The 22,812-nt window shown below is 35.3% G+C and overlaps 1 protein-coding gene across 2 annotated transcripts in view; it reads right to left on the bottom strand.

Moving 5' to 3' along the window:
* Positions 1–3,277: 3,277 nt before the first annotated feature.
* Positions 3,278–22,812, bottom strand: part of ece1 (endothelin converting enzyme 1) — a 32,708-nt gene continuing 13,173 nt past the window's right edge. For both annotated transcript variants that reach the window (XM_046875215.1, XM_046875214.1), the window contains 17 exons: positions 20,127–20,262; positions 16,553–16,765; positions 15,093–15,217; positions 14,331–14,477; positions 14,084–14,149; positions 13,561–13,749; positions 13,330–13,472; positions 13,069–13,183; positions 10,324–10,434; positions 10,149–10,247; positions 9,231–9,308; positions 8,921–9,024; positions 8,699–8,809; positions 8,518–8,585; positions 7,875–8,065; positions 6,640–6,735; positions 3,278–6,490 (listed from right to left, as the gene is read on the bottom strand). In XM_046875215.1, the coding sequence (XP_046731171.1) occupies positions 6,314–6,490; positions 6,640–6,735; positions 7,875–8,065; positions 8,518–8,585; positions 8,699–8,809; positions 8,921–9,024; positions 9,231–9,308; positions 10,149–10,247; positions 10,324–10,434; positions 13,069–13,183; positions 13,330–13,472; positions 13,561–13,749; positions 14,084–14,149; positions 14,331–14,477; positions 15,093–15,217; positions 16,553–16,765; positions 20,127–20,262 (2,169 nt within the window). In that variant the 3' untranslated portion in view covers positions 3,278–6,313. The remainder of the gene's footprint in view (positions 6,491–6,639; positions 6,736–7,874; positions 8,066–8,517; positions 8,586–8,698; positions 8,810–8,920; positions 9,025–9,230; positions 9,309–10,148; positions 10,248–10,323; positions 10,435–13,068; positions 13,184–13,329; positions 13,473–13,560; positions 13,750–14,083; positions 14,150–14,330; positions 14,478–15,092; positions 15,218–16,552; positions 16,766–20,126; positions 20,263–22,812) is intronic.

The raw sequence follows: 22,812 nt of genomic DNA, 5'->3' as shown, positions 1-22,812 counted from the left end.
CAATACAGAAAATCCGGGGTCGACTTTCTATTAGTAATTGTTCATTCAATCCGGCTAAATAAATTATTTAACCAATCATTCAATCAATGAATCAAGATATGTTCTGATGTATTGAAATACAATGTAATAAAATGTGTTCATACGAGTCGAAATGATAATACTATGATTTTAAATCTTTTGTCATATTATACACAAAGAATGTGCTTGCAACGGCATCTAGCGGTGCAACTCTGACACTACAACAATAAAGCCAGAATAACAGAATACAAAGATTTCTGATATTAATGTGGTTATTTTCACCTCAAGTGTGTACTGTGACTAGAAAGCAAAAATGTTCACAAAATCTCACAAAAAGAAAAAAGCTTGAGAGTCCTACAAGGGAATCATACTCATCTGGGTGAAACAGTACAGTGTGACTGTAAATCATATCTGTTCTGTGACAGTATACTTTAAACTCAAAAGAGAGAGTTGTGTTAAAATGAACTTTAGTATGAGCATCATTATAGTTGTTAAAGCCTCTTGTATCTTGACGCTCTTATAACTAAAGTTTTCAACTGTACACTAAAGTGAACCCCTAAGATTAAACTGTTCCTAGAAAGTCATGTCTGCAGGCTAACCAAGGATGAATATTCACAGCCAACTTAAGGGTGTCTGTAGTGGTACCATTGACAGTAACCTATGTTGATTTGTCAGGTATCCAAGAAGGGATATCTTCAGGAGCAACATTCGATTTTCAGATGAACAAGGTTCCAAGCAGAAGTGGGGCATCACTTTAAATTGATTGATACTTAAGGACAGAAGGAGTCAAAATCACTGGTATCTTAGAAGTAAGATCTTTTTACTTGACAGAAGGAAAATAAAGATGTGTTTTGGGGACTCCAATAAGACTATGACACATTTCTAAAAGGAAGTGCCAATAATATTGATATGAGGGTTCCCTGGGACATAACGCTATGCCACCATCACTGTGTTTGTGTGTGTTTGTGTGTCTCGGGGTTCAGCAGTAACAGCATCCCAACATCCACTTTCCCAGAACATGATCATGAACCATTCAGCTCTTTGCTTTTATCTCTTTCTTTTTAAAACAGAGATTGTGTGAGTCCTGAACACTATTTAGAAGGCTGTTTATTAACAGTGGTGCTTTGTAAGAATCTAAGCCTTTCTGACTTTTCGATTGAAGCAGGCATGCTGGATTATAAAAGACCAACGTTTAACTTAAGTACAACACCACAAAACATTGCAGTCAGTGCTCAAGCCCAAATCAATATTTTATTAACAGTTTTATACACAGTGGACATAGTGTTGATGTGTTTTTTGTCCGTTTGTTTCTATTAAGGTCTGGATGCTGCATTCTGGACTCACTGGGGTTTGTTAACACACCTCCTGGAACACCCAGACAACAAGGTGTTACAATAGTTAAATCACATGGCAGCAAAAATGTTATTTTTTTATGTGGTACATTATATTTCTTATTCTAGCATCATTTTAGAGCTGAAAAAGTCTATCCTTAATATTATCTACATGAGCTTTAAAAGGGAGACTGGAGTCAATAATCACAACAGGGTTGTTTTAGTGTTGCACATGATGCAACTGAAGAGCCATCCAGCATTACTATATAATCTTTCAATCCTTAGTTTGGGTTTTTTCTGAACAACTTTTGCATGCTGTCCCCATGGAAACATGTTTACTCTGGGTTCTTCAGTTTCATCACAACCGCATTACAGAGCATACACGGGGGAATTGAATTAAAGGCATATTTGAAATAAAGGCATATTTGCCTTTATTTATTGTTTCAGATATAACTATTACTATTACTAAGTACAGTTAATGCATGTTTATTTCAGACTCTTTAACTAAATCTCTGAATAAGTCACATTTATTTCATTCCATGCCTCTTGTTAAGGTTTCAGAAAACACCAAGGTCATGAATGATCATATTTTCTGGATCAGTCTGCCTCTCTGTTTCCACAATTCTATTATCTCCTCTCTGCATACACTCAGCCTTTTCTGTCTGTAGACTGCACTGGTGTAGGCATCAGTGATAAATGGTGAATTGGTGGCAACAAAAACCTTAATATAAGATGTACACAATGTGCTTGGATAATGTAAAAAAAAAAAAACAGTCTAGTCTCCCATCTATTGACTTATTTTGCTGAATTTCTAACATCAGGAGTGAATGAATCTATTAATAATAATAATAATAATAATAATAATAATAATAATAATAATAATATTAATAATAATAATAATAATAATAATAATAATAAAAACCTCAAAACAATTAAATACATTTACTTTATCACTCTCCTGACAGGTTGCTCTAATTGAGGTTTCCATTAAACGAACACATTTCCTCTAGAGTTTGTGTCTCAAATTGCACACTAATGCACTATCCTAAACAGTTACTGAGTGCTATCATTAACTAGTTTTCTGATAAAATTAGTTTTTGAATTGTAAAAGTCTCTCATGTAGTACTCAAACTGACCTCAATTTCTGTTTAGAGTACCAGTCTTCTGGATTTTCTAGCTTAGTAAATATGTAGGTCAGAGTTTGGACACAACTCATGACAACAATCACAATGACGGTGCTCATCAGTGTATTTAACATGAATGTGTATAAAACCATAAAACATTTTTTTTTACTGTTAAATTTGGAAACCTGCCATCTAATAAATGTCATGTTGAATTGTCTAGTTGTTTTGGCAAACCTCATATATAAACAAGACTCTTTTGCTTTGCACTGGCTCGTATTATAACATCCCAGTGTGTATAATCTTCTGACAACACAACACTTTAAACAAGAAACTGCATGAAATATTCTGTTTTTCTAGAAAATATACAATTCACTGTACACATATGTATGTTTCTTACATAGTACAATGTTGAAAATTTACAGTAGTTCTATTTTATAAATCTGTAGTCATAATAAATGTAGGCTTGGGTTTGGAAATCAGCATTCATACTGTATATCTAGGAATTGTCTGTCCAAACAATTTTGAAAACTTCTTTCCTGGGGCTTAGAAGAAATCCTTAAATGCTAATTTACCCTTCACATTAAAAGTAAATTAATATTTCCTTTGTGGCCAAGTTCAAATACTGCTACTCACAAGAGTTTGTTTATGATTATAACTTTGAGCATTGATAAAAACACATGAAAACATCTGAAATAAAGACAAATACTGTAGAATTTTGGGTTTGGATGGTTTTCAGGTAATAAAATAGTGCCTTATGAATCATATTAAGACAATGTTATCTCAAAATGGAATGCTTACATCAGAAGCATTTGAATAAAGCTTTATTGAAATATTTTTGCATTAAGGTGAGAAAATCCATTATAAAATGTATTTACAATTTACATCTGTATCATATCTTTACTGGTCATAATAATGGACAAATAATGTTTGCAGTCTCATCTGTCATATTTAAAAAGCAGCAAATATCTTTCATCATGTTAAACACAGCTCTGTATTCATTCATTAATCCATCCATCAATCAATCCATCCATCCATTTATCTATTCAACAAGTCCAATTAAAAACCACTTCCTTCAGCAGGCTGTACATAACCAACAATCATATCAGTATTGCACATCATGTTCAATAAAACAACATCATGGTGTCTAAAAGCAAAACGGACAATGAAAAGCAATGAAAATACCACATGTTATAATCATCACAAAATTGTATGTATATGTAGATCACAATTGTCAAGTCAATGAGCTGGGATTACCATTGGATTGTGCACAAGTATACATGCTTCAAAGAATAATATTAACTGCTACTGAATCCTGACACTAATAAATTATTAGGAAAGATGTGCTCTGGGTTGAGATACTACTCTTATTTTTATGTTCTTGACACACTAATGGCAACTTTATGCCAATCACAACACATTTATTCAGAGGCCGTGTTTTTGTTATAAACTGTTCTATTTTATCTAAAAGAGGGCATCCCTAAATGTATTAGGCCAATGCTTTTTTTAAACCAATCCAACACATGGTCACAAAACCTTTAAGAGCAAAGACCCCCCCACTAAAAACAATCTTGCTATTGAGTGAATCACTTGAATATACAGTATCAGTTTATTTTCCCTTAGTACTCCATGTACGTTAAGACAACATCATTGTAATCATGTCTCAATATTTTAACTTCACAGTAAATGGTCATCCTAGATCTTCCATTGTCCTCTACTACATGTATTGTTTTTATTGGCATTCATTCACATGAAGTCACTACGGGGTAGTATATCCCTCATATTGAAAAATGTGAGTCAAGGATTTATTAATTTTGTGCATTTGGTCAGAAAAGAAACACCAATCATACATATAGCCTGTGGTTCCTCCCAATAACTGTATTTAGAATACCTGCTGTAAATGAAAGTTGTCCTGTAGACCTTACAGCGAATCAAAACATTGGAAACCGCTAATGACTGTTTTTCCAGCAGGTGGCAAAATAGAGCAATAAACATGTATAATGTGCCAATACTATGCAATTATTTATTATAATTTATTATTAGCATTTAAAATTTTTGAATCAACAGATAATCCAAATGAGGTTCTATTCATTTCCAGATTTTATGAGAATAATAATAATTTAAATATGTTTTTGAATAGCAATCTGTTCACCTGTAGTGATTTGCATTGGTCCAGCTTACTTGAAATAAATCTATGTGTAATGTGGCATTTTATCCTGTTAAAATGAGTTTAACCACCTATTCACAGTCAAAAATTACATTCAATAATGTTATGTTCGATACATGACATGATTCTGTGAAGATTTGTAAAATATATACAGTGCAACCAGAAAGTATTCGCAGCGCTTTACTTTTCCCTCATTTTGTTATGTTACAGCCTTATTCCAAAATTGATTAAATTCATTATTTTCCTAAAAATTCTACAAACAATACCCTATAATGACAACGTGACAGAAGGTTGTTTGAGATTTTCGCAAATGTATTAAAAATAAAAGAAACTGCAAAAGCAATTACATGTACACAAGTATTCACAGCCTTTGCCATGACACTCAAAATTGATCTTAGGTGCATCCTGTTTCCACTGATCATCCTTGAGATGTTTCTACAACTCGACTGGAGTCCACCTGTGGTACATTCAGTTAATTGGACATGATTCTGTAAGACACAGACCTGTCTATATAAAGTCCCACAGTTATCAGTGCATGTCAGAGCACAAACCAAGCCATTAAGTCCAAGGAATTTTCTGTATACCTTATTTATCGAGGCACAGATCTGGGAAAGGGCACAGAAAAATTTCTGCAGCATTGAAGGTTCCAATGAGCACAATTTGAAACCACCAGGACTCTTCCTAAAGTGGGCCGTCCCGCTAAACTGAGTGATCGGGGAAGAAGGGAATAGTCAGGGAGGTAAACAAGAACTCGATGGTCACTTTGAAAGAGCTTCAGTGCTTCTCTGTGGAGAGAGGAGAATCTTTCAGAAGAACAACCATCTCTGCAGCACTCCACCAATCAGGCCTGTATGGTAAAGTGGCCGGATGGAAGCCACTTCTCAGTACATGACACATAACATTATATGAGATGAGTCTGCCAAAAGGAGTTTGCCAAAAGGCACCCGAAGGACTCTCAGACCATGAGAAACATAGATTGAACTCTTTGACCTAAATGCAAAGCGTTATATCTGGTGGAAACCAGGCACCGCTCATCTCCTGGCCAATACCTACAGTGAAGCATGGTGGTGGAGCATCATGCTGTGGGGATGTTTTTCAGCAGCAGGAACTGGGAGAATAGTCAGTATTGAGTGAAAAATAAATGCAGGGAGATATACAGAGACATACTTTAAGAAAACCTGTTCCAGGGCGCTCTCGACTGGGGTGAAATTTAATCTTCCAACAGGACAATAACCCCCAGCTCACAGTCAAGATAACAAAGAAGTGCCTATGTGAATATCCTTCTTTGGCCCAGCCAGAGCCCAGACTTGAACCCGATTGAACATCTCTCATCTCAAATAATAAATTTAACCCATTTTGGAATAAAGCTGTAATATAACAAAATGTGGAAAAGGTGAAGTGCTGTGAATACTTTCTAGATGCTCTGTAACTTTGTAAAACAAAAACAGAAACGATCTCCCATGTAAAAAAAAATACAAATAAAAGCACATGTATTTACAATGCCAGTTTTTCTCCCATTTAAAACATCCAGTAGTCTTTCCAGTGTAAGAGATTCTCTTGAGTCCCAAGGAGAATAAAATAGAGCTCTATATTAAAACATTTAAATTCAAGTCCTCCTGGCTGTATGAGAGAGTAAACCACAAGCTCTTGGGATGCATTAAACTGTGGTAAAGGGGTCACCAGAGTTCGCACTTACGCTTAGGGTTCATTGGCGAACCCTCCTTACAGCCAAAGTGTTTGGAGAACTCATGGGAGTTGGAAATGGTGCCAATGACTCTGAAGCGTGAGGGGCTATGGGGGTCAGTTATCACACCCTCATGAGAGCTTTCAGGAGTCCGCACTGAGCACCACACCTTCAACGAAAAGAGAACATAAATGCTTATCCCATTTATAACACATATAAAAGATGCGTTCTTTTTTTACTGGTTGCTTGACGAATTGTGCATGAACCCAGTCATAAACTATTTATGAATTAACAACTTAAAAATAAACAAAAACAAACCTGGGCAAAACTAACAAAGAACAGTTGATGATTTGTCATTCCCAGAGCAGGCAGCGTTGTCTCCTCCCCATTCTTCTGGATCCAGTTCATGTATGCCTGCAGGTCAAGACAACATTAAATACCTTATTATATTGTAAACAACAATGAACAAATAATGAACTTGTTTCACAGCCTTTTCATTCTTGTTTGCTTTGACTTACTGCTTTTTAGTTTATTCTGGAATAGATTTCACAAACCAACTCAGAGAAGCTGTGCTAATCTAGGAGCAGCTTTTGTGAGTTGGCAAAACATCAACAGGCAGAAGCTGCTAAGAGATGTTTTGTCAATAGCAGGCCTGCTCTGTAACCTCTGACTTTTTGCCTGGTGGAAAGAATGAGATGTGGTGAAGGGTGACAATTTCCAAGCCACCTGTTGTGTTTTTAAGGCTTTGCATGAGAGGGAGAGAGACGCCCAGTTTTCTACTCCAGTTTTTTCCAGCTTGTGGGTGCTGAATGGGAAGGATATGAAAAAGGCCCTGGCCATGATGATGTGAAAGCTTAATGGTTTGGGGTTGTTTTGGAGCAGGGAATACTGGAGACTTATTCCAGGTGAAATTAATACTAAACTACCATTTCTTCATATGGCTTCCATTCTTTCATTGCTATGTGATTACATTTGGACTGTGGCTAATTGGAACAAACTTCACCACCCAACAAGATAATGACTCAAAGCATACGTCCGAGTTCTGTAGGTGTTCTTTAGAAAAAAAACAGATGGCTAGAATATTATCTATCTTGAAAGTGGCCTGCCCAGATCCTATTACACTGCTTTAAGATGAACTGGATCCTGAAAGTCAAAAAAGAAATATCTAACTAGCAAAGAACAGCTTTGGTATTCTAAAATAGTATTTCAGATGAATATTTGGAGAAACTGTCAGGATGCTAAGAGCGTGCAAAGCTGGTATTCATGTCAAGGGAGGATTTTTCAAAGAATTCTCAAAGATTTTTCTGGATTGAAGATATTTTCAATCCAGAAGATATTTTCTGAAACTTTATCACACCCAGATAAAGTTTTTTAGTGTGTGATTTTATATTTATGCAACAACAGATGTTTGTAACTTTTCCATACTTCAGGAAAAAAATAAACGAGCAAACGGTAGAACAGTAGGTCTCAGTAATGCATCTGTATAATTCTTGCTAATTTTGTGACCAAAGATTTGCTGTTAATGGCATTTAATAGGCGAAGTATACACAAACCTTGTAAGCTGCATTTAGGCCGCCGTTGTCAGCGATGTTCTCGCCAAGTGTATGCTTGCCATTGAGGGGTTCGTTGTTGATGTTGTAGTTGCTGTATTGCTCCACCAAGCACTGGGTCTGCTGCTTAAATGCATCCACTGATGCGTTCTTCCACCAGGAGCGCAAGTTCCCTTCCTTATCATATTCTCTTCCTAGGAGCAAAGCCTACATTAAACCCTGATATATTGATATGTAATTAGTTGAGTTAGTAACCCTAGCAATCAATAACCCAGCAATTAACTTTATGGAACACTAGAAATATAATGCATAATGACCAGATCCATAAATGAAACTTCAAATGAAAATGAAACTGATGGGAAATATTGGGGAACAATTCTTAGCAGTTTAGAAATTTAGAATTGAACACATTTTGCAGTTGCTTATATTCATGAACAGTCCATTCTTCAAAAGAATGCTAGACGCTAGACTATACTATAAATGATCCTGTTGTTTATACATAACTGGTGCTATTTTTTATTCACTGTTTGAAAGGCCAAAAGGGGATCAGTCTCTTATAGACTTTTTGATGTTACCTGTTTCTTTGGCAGTTATCCGGATGTAATCTATAATTCCATATAAAAAACAATTAATACAAACTGTTTACCTTGATCATCAAATGCGTGAGTCAGCTCATGACCCATAACGACACCAATGCCACCAAAATTCAGGGCTCTAGAAAAGCAAATGGTAAGAATTCTGTCAATCATTTAACAGGCTTAAGATTTTATGGTATGACACCAGTATAGTAAGGTGATGTGGTAGGGGAATGTGTGTAAGCCTTTTACTTCGGCCAGGCGTGACTGTAGAAGGGAGCTTGAAGGATTCCAGCAGGAAGCACCATCTCATTCTTTGTGGGGTTGTAATAGGCATTCACTGTAGGTGGGGTCATACTCCATCTGTACAAGAGGAGAAGGAAGCAAGCTTTCAGCAGGAGTTCTAATAAGCAGAGCTCATGTAAGTAGGTTGACAGAGTGTGTTGCGAGTGTGTGAGTAGGGCTGCTTCTTACTGATTTCTGTTCGGGGCTTTCCTCAGTTGGTCAGCTGTGACCCGGCCAGAGAAGTTGTAGTACTGCATGACATTCTGGAAGTACAAGTCTGGCACGACTTCAAACTAACACAGAACGACAATATTAAATGTATATGCACACATATTCATCCACATCAAATGTGCATGATATACATACACAGATCCTTTTTTTTCTTTTACATCTCATGTTTAAAATCAACTAAACAAGGCAACATATTTGATCAAGAAAATTATATATTTTATATCTAATGTTATGCTGCATTAGAATAATGATGCTATTCCGTACTTACTTCATTGAACACTTTGTCTAGCTCCTTGGGATTCATGATAAACTTTGGGTAGCCTATCATATTGTATATTGCATCCGCCTGGAAGAAAAAATGTCACTCCTTACAATATATATACAGTATACAGTATATACACCAAATAGTATTACAGACAAGGGCTGGAACAGGACAGTTTGATTAATAAATATTATTATGTTATAAGTGGTTTATAATCAGTAAATCATTAAAAATGCCAAACATGTTCAAATTGGGGTCGCTCTAATACATATTGAACTTTCTCATTAAAACTGAAACCCCCCCCCCCATCCTATTCCCTCATGCCGGACAAACGTACAAAGCATTTCACTGCATGTCGTACTCTGTATGTATGTGTATATGACGAATAAAATTTAATTTGATTTAAAGTTTGCAAACTGATGTGATGTATCACTCTTTAGAAGGCTGCTGTTGCTTTTACATAATCAAAATTAAATCACCCTGTTGTTGATTTATATTTCTACGTATAAAATCATACCCTGTTCTGTTTTATTGCATACATATACTGTATAATCTATCTTTCCATAAGAAAATCTAAAAGTACAATATAAACAAGAGAGTTTGAAAGTCTAAAGATAATGTCAGATTTTCCCCAACGTTTAATCTCTTCTAGAGAAGACACATGAATTTAAGGGAAAGAATTGCACAAAAGATTTTGAGCAGGCTTGTGGATTCCATGTCACATTGTCGTTAAAAAAAAGGAAGGTGGCCCAATAAATCTAAAGTCTAAAATTCATATAAATATTTCAAATATTCATCTTTTTGAATTTTTTGTCGATAGTATAATTATATAAAAAATAAAACATTTTCGCCGATGCTCTCAGACACTTAGAATACATTTTGTTTCAAATAACGCCCTGTTATCTGAAATAATCTGCCTCTCACCTTTTCTTTGGCTGCCTTTTTGGTTTCACCATCCATCCAAGTTACATGTTTCAAGCTGTCCTCAAAGGCCCACTTGATTTCTGAGACCATATCTTCAGCCTTATAGACACAAGGAAGATGTTAGTGTGTTAAGGCTCACTGCTGTATTAAATAATACACAATAGAGTATACTCACAAAGGCCTTGCTGTCCTCAGCGAAGGTGGATTTGACAAATAGAGCCCCCAGGGCGAAGCCTAGTGCGCTGTCTGTGTCGCTGACGCACAGTTTCCAGCGAGGAGTGCAGCTCTGAAACAATGCACACAAACCCAAATTAATACGGAAACCTGTTGCCTATTACCTCAGAGTGTCTGAGAGGGAACAGTGAGTTCTTCTCATTTTATATTCTGTCCTGGATGAAACATCAGTCAAGTCAGCTTGATGTGCTTTATTTTTTTTAAACTGGCAGCATTTAGTAATATAGTAATAGGCTGTACATGGTACACGAACTGCAGAGGTGGCAAAAGTACACACATCCTTCACTTAAGTAGAAATACAGATACTCATAGCTTAAAATACTGTGGTAAAAGTTGAAGTACTGACTATACTTTTTTACTCAATTTAAAGTAAAGAGGTTTGGGTTCTGACATGTACTTAGGTAAAAAGTAGCTGTTACTACTACCTGTTTTAGTGTCACGCTGGTAACTGGACCTCATGTCATATTACTATTAGGGTTGTCAATCGAATAAAACATTTAATCTCATTTAATTGCATGATTTTTATGAGTTAACTCAAGATTATTTGAAATTTAATCGAACATTTTTATCTGTTCTGAATGTACCTTAAATGAACACTTTTCACATTTTTAATACTTTAATCAACATTGGCAGAGACAAATATGGATGCTTTAAGCAAATGTATGTTTATTATTTATATAGGGAAAAAAGTGCCACAGAGCGCGCCAGAGGGTTAATTGCAGGATGTGTGCGCATCATGGCCGATTTTAGTGCTTGACTTGAGAATTGCCAAATCATTAAAACAAATTTTTTGTAATTAAAAAATGTTTTTCGGTGGAGTTGATTTTTTTTTATGATTTTTTTTTTATATATCAGTAAAGTAAGGACGTTGTGAATAAATGTATGTTGCATTGAATGGTTTAATTTCGACTCTTTTATTTTTATTTATTTATATATTTTTTGAAAAATGGTGAAACAGATATGCGTGCTGCAAAAATTTAATTTGTGCGTTAAAACGAATTTGCATAATGCGTTATTTCTGCATTAGTATTTGACAGCACTAATTAATATATTAATACAAAAAGAATTTACATTGTTGTTATCTAATGAATGAATCCAGGCTGAACATCCATCATATAGAACACAAGCAGAGAAAAAATGATGATGATCAGGTGATCAGGAATGTCTCTGTTCTCAGTCATGTTTACATCGCTGATTCCCTCTGTCTCATCTACATTAACCCCATACTTCTTGTTGCCTTTTGCCTTGCTCATTGTTAGTTTCCTAACTAGTCTAAAAAAAAATAGTGAAGTAAAGTACTGATACCAGAAAAAATCTACTTAAGTACAGTAACAAAGTATTTCTACCTAATTAATTCCCACCTCTGCTGAACTGAGTGTTTTTTTATTGATTTATTGATTTTTTATTTTTTTTCACCATAAAGTATGTCAGTATTTCTCATGAACCTTATATCTTTCTGAAGAAACCATAAACCCCTCTCCATTTTTTTAAGGCTACTATAAAAACCCGTCATCTCCGATTCCCATTCATGGGTGTGATGTTTTTTATATTTCTTAAATAAAGGACACACACCAAGATGCACAAAAAACATGAGAAAGAAAAATAAATAAAGTCTGTAAAGAGTCACACGAGTGCAGCCTAACAATGGTGTCTAAATCTAATAGTTTAGGCCATCTATCGAACATGAATAATGAGATCAACTTTAAAGCCATGTGACCGCATGACTATGGCAACACTGGAATATCGGCACAATTATTTTAATCTCTTTTTTGCTCTTTCTTCCTTCCCATCACCCCCACACAAGTGCACACATACGTACGTCGGCCACAGCTCACAAACTCGGTTTGTTATTTCAGCTTGACCCTTAAAGGAAAATGAGGTTGGAATAAGAACAGGATCTCTGTATGATAAGTCAGTGGCTATGCTGAGTGTGTACAGACCGTATATCAGTGTAGCACAATGGGAGGTGACACTAACCTCCAACCCACAAAGTTTTCCACAAACTTATTAAATAAAGAGTTCAACGATTTTAAAACAACTTTCTACACTATTTTTCACTTTCTGCACTCAATTCTCGCAGCTCTTTTTATGTAATTTCCAACATACACAACGTATTTTAACCTTTCCAATTCCCTCCTCTTTTAATAATATCTCAGAAGGTGTGGTTGACATTTTTAAATGATACACCTAAATATACTCGGCTTTGGCTGCTAATTGCTTTCGTTATCATTACAACAAGCTAATGTGTTTATTTTTAATGATGGACGACCAATGTCAGGCAGGAAAAAAAAAGAAAATAGGCCTGATTTATCACACCCCATACGAATGAATTCATTCATTAATAACAAAAGTATATATGTATAAGAAATGTTATATGAAAATCCAGTTCATTTGGTAAACATGTTGGTATCCTATAAGAGCTGTAAAAGGAGGTGCTAGTTGACTGTGTGGCATTACTACACGTTTTAGCAGATGACAAACTAAGAAAGTGATTTTTCAACATGCAGCCACATTTTTTTTTTTTATGAGTAGACTAAATGCAAATCAGATGTACTTTTGATTATTTATGGTTGTTTCTCATTTACAAAACACACACATGAGTATAAACAGAATCAGTGTTTACCCAATATTGCTATTTTTTCTATATAATCAGTCTGTAATACTATTTCTCCAAGTGATCACTAACCTTCTTTGCACCATACATGACTTCAAGAAACCGCTGCTCAGCATCCTGAAACTTCTGGTCCAATATAGACACCATCTTCCTCACCACTTTCATGATCATGTAGTTATTCAATGTGCTGCAATTCACATAGAAAGATCAGTTTAGCTATTTGTGCACAATTTACAGACTGTGGGTCCAGGCTACAAATTAGACCTTTTAATATTTGGCTTATTTATAATTGCTCTTCATGTATTTGCTTTTGCCTGAATGGTGAAAAGCTACCTCTTGTTGGTGTTGCTAATGAGCTGTGAAACGTTCTGGAGGTACTTTGTAGCATAGAGCACCACAGGCTCCGAGTCATTAAGAGCAACTGGAGCAAACACTGCTCTAAGAAATGGCATCCAGTCAACCGAAGGAGCCAATGTCTAATGGGGAAACACAAACACACACACATATATATTAGCTATAACACCACACAAAAATGTATTTCAACCTTCCTCAACCTTGACTCACTATTAGATCTTTAGCCTGAATCTTATGGTAGATGAGCTCCTCATCCCTTCTCTCCTCTTGAGGAACCGTGATGTTTGCCAGAGAGGTTTCAAAGTCTACAATCTCCTGCATCAATTTGCGAGATGTCTCCTCTGATCCGCCCAGCAGGATTCCCAACTCTACCAGGAAGTTCAGATATGCGTTGAGATACTGCAGGTATTAAAAAAAGTGTTTGGCCATGTCGTTAAAGTTAGACTTGAAAATTTTAAAATGTAAAAATGTAGATTAAAACTTTTGTTTGTTTCTCAGTGTAGGTCAAAACTTTTGCATTTTCTACAATAGTCTGTGAATAGACAGATAGACAGCGAGACAGATACATAGATAAATTATTTTATTCATCCCAGATGCAACATCAATGTCCTTATATCATATGTAACAAACAAAACCAATTACATTCCAATCAAAAAAGTTCTTATGTACTCTTATGTATGTTGTAGTATCACTAATCTGATTTGGTTTTCTCCATTTATTTTTTTCTAGATACCTTCTCATTGGTGGTCTTGTTGAGATAGTACTCGCGAGAGGGCAAGCCCAGGCCAGACTGATCAACCTGCAGAAAAAATAAAGCAACTGTTAATATTTTGCCTTTCACCAGCATTCCCCTGCCCATTAATTAGTGCAAAAAGTTAAATAATCTACTCATAATCACATTATTAACACAAGAAATAAAATAAAATAACATAAAAAACTGTAGTTAAATAACACGGCCAGGAGTGAGGTTGACTGTGCACCTGAATGATGTTTCTGCTGGAGTTCTTGGAGTCTGTGCTAACAAACACAGTGAAGAAAGGGGAAGTGCGGTAGTTGGCTGACACAGTGCGCAAAACCTCCTGGAAGTTGTCCTTGTCCCAGGGGCCAGTCAAGGCCCAACCTCCTGTCTAAAGAAAATTAAAGAAAGAAGAAAAAACAGTCATAAATACATAAGAGAATTAAACTCATTATAACACACTGGGTCAAACATAGCAACCTGTTGGTTCAGGCCCCTGCGTTGCTGATACCATCTATTTATCCCCATAGGAAATTTGAGCTTTTGCTGTCTCACTGTTGTAGAGCCCTCTGAAAAAACATGCCCCCTCAAAACTTGTTTACAGCCTGTCCCAATATATTAGTGGTTAACAGAGCACATATGCAATGCACGTGATTATATAGCATTTTTGGTCATAGTCACTCTGCTGTAATGATGCTCACAGAAGAGCAAGAAGGCAAACACTATCACTCTGATAGTGGCTTTATTTTACACACACACACACACACACACACACACACACACACACACACACACACACACACATATATATATATATATATATATATATATATATATATATATATATAAAATCTTCATTCCTGGTTATGTCATGACACTGTGTTATTAATAAACAAACAATAATTTTTTTTCTTCTTAAACTTCAGTGACTTTAGAATTAGGAATAGAATAACATGAAAAATATCTTATAAGGATTGTGCTGAATGAAGATACAGTAAAAGTTTACCTGGTTAATGAACTCCTGTAAGGGGTGTGCTCCCAGCTCCTCGATCTTGGACTCATTCATGCAGGCTTTGTAGTATTTCAAGGCCTTCTGCTGCGCTTTACTCAGGCCTTGTTGATCTGTGCTCTCTATATGGAAACATCAAGATAATTGTTTTATTCATTGAGTCCACACTGAATTAAAAAATAAATCATATTATTCAAGACAAAACATAAACTGTGTGCACCCAGATACAAACAGTATGTGAACAAAAAAAACAATTTATCAAACAAATTTACTACACGCACACTTATCAATACCAACTACATACTAACTACAGAGAAGTGCATCATTAAAATAACATGCAGCTACAGATTTTCTTATTAACTAGTATGTTTATTATTATATGAGCTTTTTCTAACACAAAAACCTCAAATAGGCACAAAATTGGTGGCAAATTGCATATTAATGTAATTTGTAATAAAATAATTATTTACAAATTCAGATACATAAAAATTCTTGTATAAAACTTAAAAGCATTTAAACGTAGTAGTAAATCACGCTTGAAATCAGATACGTTACCCTTGTAGCAGACAAATGCTATAAAAAAGAATGGAATGGAGTAATGCAGCAAGCTAACAAGCCTGATTAAAAAAAGAAAAAAATATGCATTGGGGTACAAATGCATAAACATTCGCTAAAAACACAGCAGTGACTAAAAATTTTATTGTTTACTGCTTCTGTTATTTGCTGCTTTTCGATTTAGTTTGTTCGCACCGTTTTAATTGACTCCATCACTATGTCGTGAGTGAGGTGATTGCACCACCTGATGCTCACAAGTCACGACAGCACAGATCCAGTGCGACTGTCCCGATGTTACAAACAAACAGTTTACCCAATAGCACTTCATTAAACTGTACCATTTTCACATGATGAGGATTATACAGTTTTTGCTCACCGTGCTGATGTTTCACCTTCATCCGTGACACCACTGTGTTTCATTTGCGTGTGCTCATGCATCACTGTGGAATGCCACACAAGCGCCGCTTTGCAATAACTTGCAGGTACAGTTTTCCTTGTTGCGATTAATATAAAATGCTCACATGCCTTGGATGACTTAGGATGCACTTTTTCCTGCTGCCTGTTGACCATGTACTGTCTGCCATTTTCACCATTCATTATTGATTTTATCGTTTAGTTGTAGCAGCTCTAATAAGAATAATATAATATAATAATCTGCATGGATATTTTATTTGCTTAAGCCCCTTAAAATATATATATGTATATGTATACACAATACTTTGTGCTTAAGATAAAATAACATTTAAGAAAGGGTTATTTGCTGTTTATTGCAGAACACCTGATTAACACTAGATTTTACACAAAAATCACATAAAAATATTTTTCTTAGTGTAAAAATATTTAATTCAACACAATTGTATGTTTCCATAACTGCAATAAACAGTTCCTGGTATTGAACTGACCTAGTAAATTCTTCATGACAGCCACGTTGTGCTCCCAGAGATTGCTGAAGGTATCCCATCGTGACTTGCCTTCTGGAAGCGGATTTTTCTTCATCCAGCCACCACACGCATAGCTGTAAAAGTCATTACATGGGTCCACTGAGTGGTCCAAAGCTCCCATTACAGCCGCTGCTACACTCACACATGGTTCAGTCAGACACAGCCCTGGGTGTGCTAAGGAACAAATAGTAAAAAACATTAGACTTTATTTAATTTACTTTGCAGCTTTATGCTTTTATAACATATATACGCTTTCTCCGTTATTCATGGAGACATGATCTTGAACAATGTTCTTGTTTTGTTTAAAAAAATTAAAAAGGTGTATATTTCTAAACCACGGTCAACATCCAGCTTTTATATAAAAAAGAATCTGTACTTAAATGTATTTAATATAGCATAAATAATATACATTTTCGACTTTTAAATTGTTCTTTAGTATGCTAGAAAGATGTACATTTAAATAAATGTACTGTATGTCTGAACATAAAGCATACTTAACTTAAAGTATATTAATTGTAGTGTATTATTTAAAAAGACAATGGAAAATGAAAATTGCATAAAGAGGTACAAATCAATGTTGTTACTCAGCACAATAAAGCATTGGTCATCAGCTGGCAGGGGAGAGGTTGTATCTTAAAGTGTAATTTACATAAGCTGTAATGAATATTAAGTTATGGTAAACCACAAATAATTTTTCCCCATCAATTGGTTAGAATATCTTATATTTATATAGGTTACAGACCAGAATGAAAACAAACAAAAAAACTAGTACTGTATTTTATAGTCACATCCAATGACTCAAAGGCAACTACATTCAGCCAGGCCTTTGGGGTCTCTTTTAAGAGATGAGCACACTAATACTCATGGAGGATGTCCTGACAACATGGCACTTGTATTTTCCAATAAAATGGTATATATCTTAAAGTCCGTATTTAGAATGGACAAAATTTGTGGAAACCTGAACTTCAAATTAATACTTTTTTCCAGACTTTTTGAACATTTTATTCCATATGAAGTCCCATTTCCTGTTACAATAAGCTCAACTCTTCTGGATAGATGTCCCACTAGATTGTGGAATGTGATTGTGGACATTTGTTTAACATCCTCATTCACCCACAAGGGTGTTAGTAAACTCAGGTACTGATATACTGTGAGGAAACCTGGGGTGCAGTCATCATTCTTATTCATTTCAATAGAGTTAAGTTCAGAACTTTATAGCAGGCCACTGAAGAACTTTCTTTTCTATATAAAATATAGCTAGCTTTGTGCACAAACACACCATCATGCTGCAACAGGTTTGAAGGAAAAATAAAAAAGGTTTGACATATACAATTGCGAGCCTTCATCTTTTTGGTAACAGTTTGGGGAAGAACTATATTGTTGGAAAAGTCAGGTTTCCCAATACTTTTGACCATATAGTGTAATGCATGCTACCCCAACCATAACACATACATAAATATAGAAAAAAATTGTGTTTCATTACTCCCTTGATCTATTGTGTTTTGATTAATGTGTCTCTGCTCTAATGTCTGGTAAAATAAATTTTTTATTGCACTTGAAAGACTGAGAATTGCTTTCAAATTAGCATGATTTTTTCTTACAAGGTTTCAAAAAAGTTAAGTAAAAGGTAATGTTTTAAATGTATAAAATAACTAGCATGAAAATAACTAGTCTTGTTTGTATGCAAATAGTAAAGAGAGCAAAAGAAAAGAAGAAAGATGTCTCATTAGGTTTTATTGTGAACTGTGCAAGAAAAACACAGGGACTGACACACAACTTCAGCCTAATCTACTGATAAAAACACAAGCAAGCAAGAAAGCAGGCCCAAAAGCAGCAAACGTAGGCAAACGAAAAGCACTTTGACTAGGGGAAAAGGAGGGGTGAACATTCTAGTCTGGGCACATTTTTCAGTCAGTAGTCACTTTATAATGCACTGGTTTGTCATGCTTCAATGAGTACAGATGGCTGAATAGGAGGAAATGGCATTTGCTGGTATGCTGCTCTGATTAAAAAAAAAAACTTGACTGAAAGATAAATGGCTTGTATTTGGTCCTACTTCAACTTTAAAACACACTTCCAAGAATCAGTTCCAATAACGCATTTATGAGAAAAACAGGAAAAACCATATTGAAGTTACATCTTAACTTTGCCTTGGCTGTCTGCTCAGGTGATCACAACATGGGTGGGTAATTTCGAAGAAGCAGCTTAACACAGCAATTATTATTATGTGTGTTGTCGAACAGAGCAGAGAGGGCTCTTCACAATAGCATTTCGACAGCAATATTCTCTGGTGTGTGGGCTGTTCGAACCCCACCTGGGAACTTCTTTTTTAATGACTGAACCTGTTTCTGCAAATTGTCAGACAGGACACAATCATGACGTCCTAACTTGTAATGACTGTAATGAATATTCTTATAAATGGTTTTACAATGAACGCTTATTGCGCACCACTCCACTTCCCAATTATAACTAATGTCAATGGGTTCTAATGGAGGTTGCCCTGGTTTCAACAATTGCTGATGTCCCAGTGTTGCCAACTCCTAGTTTCATAATTTCATGTTTCCCTGCACCACCCTGAATATGAAGCCAGTTTATCAAATGCAGCAGCAAATAAATCTGCCTAATAGGGTGATTTTCTCAGTGGATATCAAGCTCTACAGATATGGCACTGATCTGATACCCAGTACCAGTATGGGGTTACCAGTAAAACATTTTTGGTTGGAAAATACTGAAGAAAATACATATGAAGAAATGGTTAAGATCAACTTTTTATCATGCTGTATCTATACTCTGCTTTGCGTAAAAGAGCTTTACTATGCAGTGATTAAGTTAATAAAAAAACAAACAAACACAAAAAAACAGTAGTTATCGTATAACTCAACGTTTCAGTTTCGGTATCAGTTTCCAAAATGGCAGGACTATCATGCCATCTACTGACTTACTGGATTGCTATGTCCCAATGAGAGCTATATGATATATGAGCCTAATTAATTCCAATGCTAACTAAATACCAGCAGTGATAATATTTGCACTAATATTACATAATCAAAATAAAGAACACTTACACACTCTGCACAAATTTGAGTGTTTAAAGATGTTTAACTGCTTATTTCCCCAATAAACTAGAAATGTAGTAACAGAACATCTTCATCTTTCGGCTTCTCCCATTAGGGGTTGCTACAGCAGATCATCCTTTTCCATACCCCTTGTCCTACACATCTGCCTTTTTCACCCCAACCACCTGCATGGCTTAAATGTAATAACAGAACATGACTGACTAAATTAATAAGTTATTATTAAACGGATGTTGGGAACAGCAATTTAAATTTTGGCAGCAATGTTGCTTTCCCTAGGAAAATTAGGATACACATTTCAAAGTAAACAGAGTGTCTTTTAGTGGAAATGTATGTTTAAATGCAGTTTTCTTCTTTTTGGGGTAACCAGACTTCTGGTCAAGGTATGTGCAGGTAAGACACAAGTATTTTGTATAAAGAAAAAGATATGAGCATAGCAGTAGTTGTTTTTTGTGACTCACTCTCTTTATAATGCAGACCCAATGTCAGGAGGCATATGAATAATGCCAGGGAGAGACCACAAACCACAACAAGAAGCTTCTTCTCCACATGACTTCGCTCAGTCCAAAACCTGGAACCCAGTCTGTGTTCCAGCACCTGAAAACAAACAATGTTAAAGGCTTAGGTGGGAATTCTACAGAAAATGTTTACTCACATTAATAAAGCACCTAATCAAGGACTGTACAACACAGTTGATCTTTAAGTAGACAAGCTTTATTTTCATGGATTTAATTTTTATCCTAGGCATTCAGTCCCTGTGTTAACACCAGTATGTTTCTTTGGCATGGTGTCCCAAGAGGGATCATCGTCACAAACAGTGCCATATGCCAAATCACAGCTATATACCATTCTATTAATAGGCATCACCTGCAAATTGTTTCATTTTTTTCCTAAATTCTGGAAGACAATGGGGCCCATTTATCTTCTAGTAAAGTTGGGTGTATATGTTTGTGTCAAAACCAAAATGCCGGTTTTATCCATACTCATGTAAATGTTGGTAAATGCCAGTCAGCTGTAAAGTGCAAGGCACTATAATAAACTTTATTTTGTATAGCGCCTTTAAAAGAAAACTACACAGCACTATACAGCTCATTTGCATTTAGTGACACACCAAAACACTCAAGCTCAAATGACAACTACACTGCGAGAGGAAAAGAATTTCTTTAAGGCAAAAGTGGAAGAAAATTGCGTACAATTTTCTTGATTACAGTTAGCTGGAGCTTTTCTTGCCTCTGATACATCAATGCAGGACTAATACCCTTTCTTGAAACTGCACAGACCAGCATGTCTCTAGTATTTCTTTTGTCTGAATTAAATGACAAGCCTTATTTATTTTATTGTAATGATTTTTGTTGGCTTGTTTACTTTTTATTTGTATTATTATTATTTTTTTATGCCATTAATATAAAAGAAATGGGTTTCAAAAAATGTAAATTAACTTTGTGCATCTAATTTAAGATGTGTAATCTATATATACTGTAATCAATGTCATCTTTTCTGAAGCCTCTTAAATCAAGGGTTTCTTCTGGAAATATTTACATAGAATCTCACCGGTTACATATGCTTGTCAGGACTGCAATAAATACCAAATATATTGTGTAAATACTTACCCCAAAATTACAAAATAAATTTTTTGCAGCTTGATATATGAGAGCTAATCGCTGTAAATGAGAATTAATCTTAATATTAACACACAGATCCAAACACTGGCTTTCTGCTTAAAACCTGTGCTCAAGATCTTGCTTCAAATATCTGTACAACACCTGCTTCATATTAGTGGCTTGGTTAGCCATTACACTGGCTTAGCGTAGCCCACAATTACATTTCCCATTAGCACAGGGAAAAGAATCCAAAACTCATCTTTGGACACCAAAAGCCTGTCTCGTGATTTATTGTCTGCTAGATATACAGCGTCTGATCTTAGTCTAATCTTACCCTTGATTTGGTGCCTTACCGGCATACACTGCCTTGGCCAAAGCTAACATGCTCCAGGGCAAGTTCTGTCCAGAATCACAGACCGTAAACAGATTTATTCTAATCAGTATCAGAAAAAAACAAACCTACTCCATGGAAAAAAAAAATTCTCGTTCTTGAAAATGGATTTTAGGAGCATCAAAGAGTCACACATGAAAATACACAAAATCACAGGGGTGAAAAAGGTCAAGTATGAAAAAAGACCTATATTCATTTTTGTATACCAACTATTCTGTTTCCAAATGAAATGTTTTTTTTTTTTATGGTTCATGTAGTTTAGAACTAAAACTAGATTTTTCTAAAAACACATTTTGTCAATATATTTACCTTTACCGCATTGTCTTAGAACATAAATTTGGAGACTCATTCATCAGACTTTGAGCACAGTTCAACCAAACTTAAGATTTATGACAGATTAAAAAATAAAAAAAATAATATTAATTTATTTGTATCCACACATGAATAATTGGCATGTTGATGAATGGCAATCATCCCCAATTACATGGTGCATGCACCACCTGATGTTGTCCCTGAACGCAATATAAATGGGGTCCAAAGAAGAAGATCGTTAAAAACTAATCCACAGATAATTACTCTGCTAGCAGGGAAGGCCAAACATGACAAAAGCTTTTTCAAATTAAGCAGGTGACATCTGTTTATAATCTAGTGTTTATCAGTTGAATCAATTTTTAAATAAGTTAGTCTTCTTACGTGCAAATTTTTTCTTTAACTATTTAAAAAATGATGTAAATGTTTTTACTTACAACACATATAGTACGCTCTGGACCAGTTGGTAAAACGTGGTTCACTCATTTGCATATAGTTTCTGGCCATTTGCAAGCACACATGTATAGCCTCTTCATAACTAAATCATATATCATACTGATGGATATCTTCTTCCTGGTGTTTCAGTTATTTGTTTATATAGGTGTTGCTCTAGTCTCAGGGCAACATCCCTTTCATGCCATGTCCATGTTCTGACATATGGCAAAATATTGTTATTTATGTTCAGTTTGCTCAAATACACCACCAGTTAAAAAATTTGGACACAGGTTAAATATATTTTTTGCCTTAAAAACATTTTAATGATCCTATACTTTATATGAGCAGGTGATTTTTGACTGGTAGTGTATGTTCAATTTACATCAGTTAATTTAAAATATTTTGCAATAT

The sequence above is a fragment of the Silurus meridionalis genome, chromosome 19 (assembly GCF_014805685.1).
Source record: "Silurus meridionalis isolate SWU-2019-XX chromosome 19, ASM1480568v1, whole genome shotgun sequence".
NCBI lineage: Eukaryota > Metazoa > Chordata > Actinopteri > Siluriformes > Siluridae > Silurus > Silurus meridionalis.
Note: the sequence above shows the minus strand (reverse complement) of the source record. Positions and strands in the feature narration are given on the sequence as shown.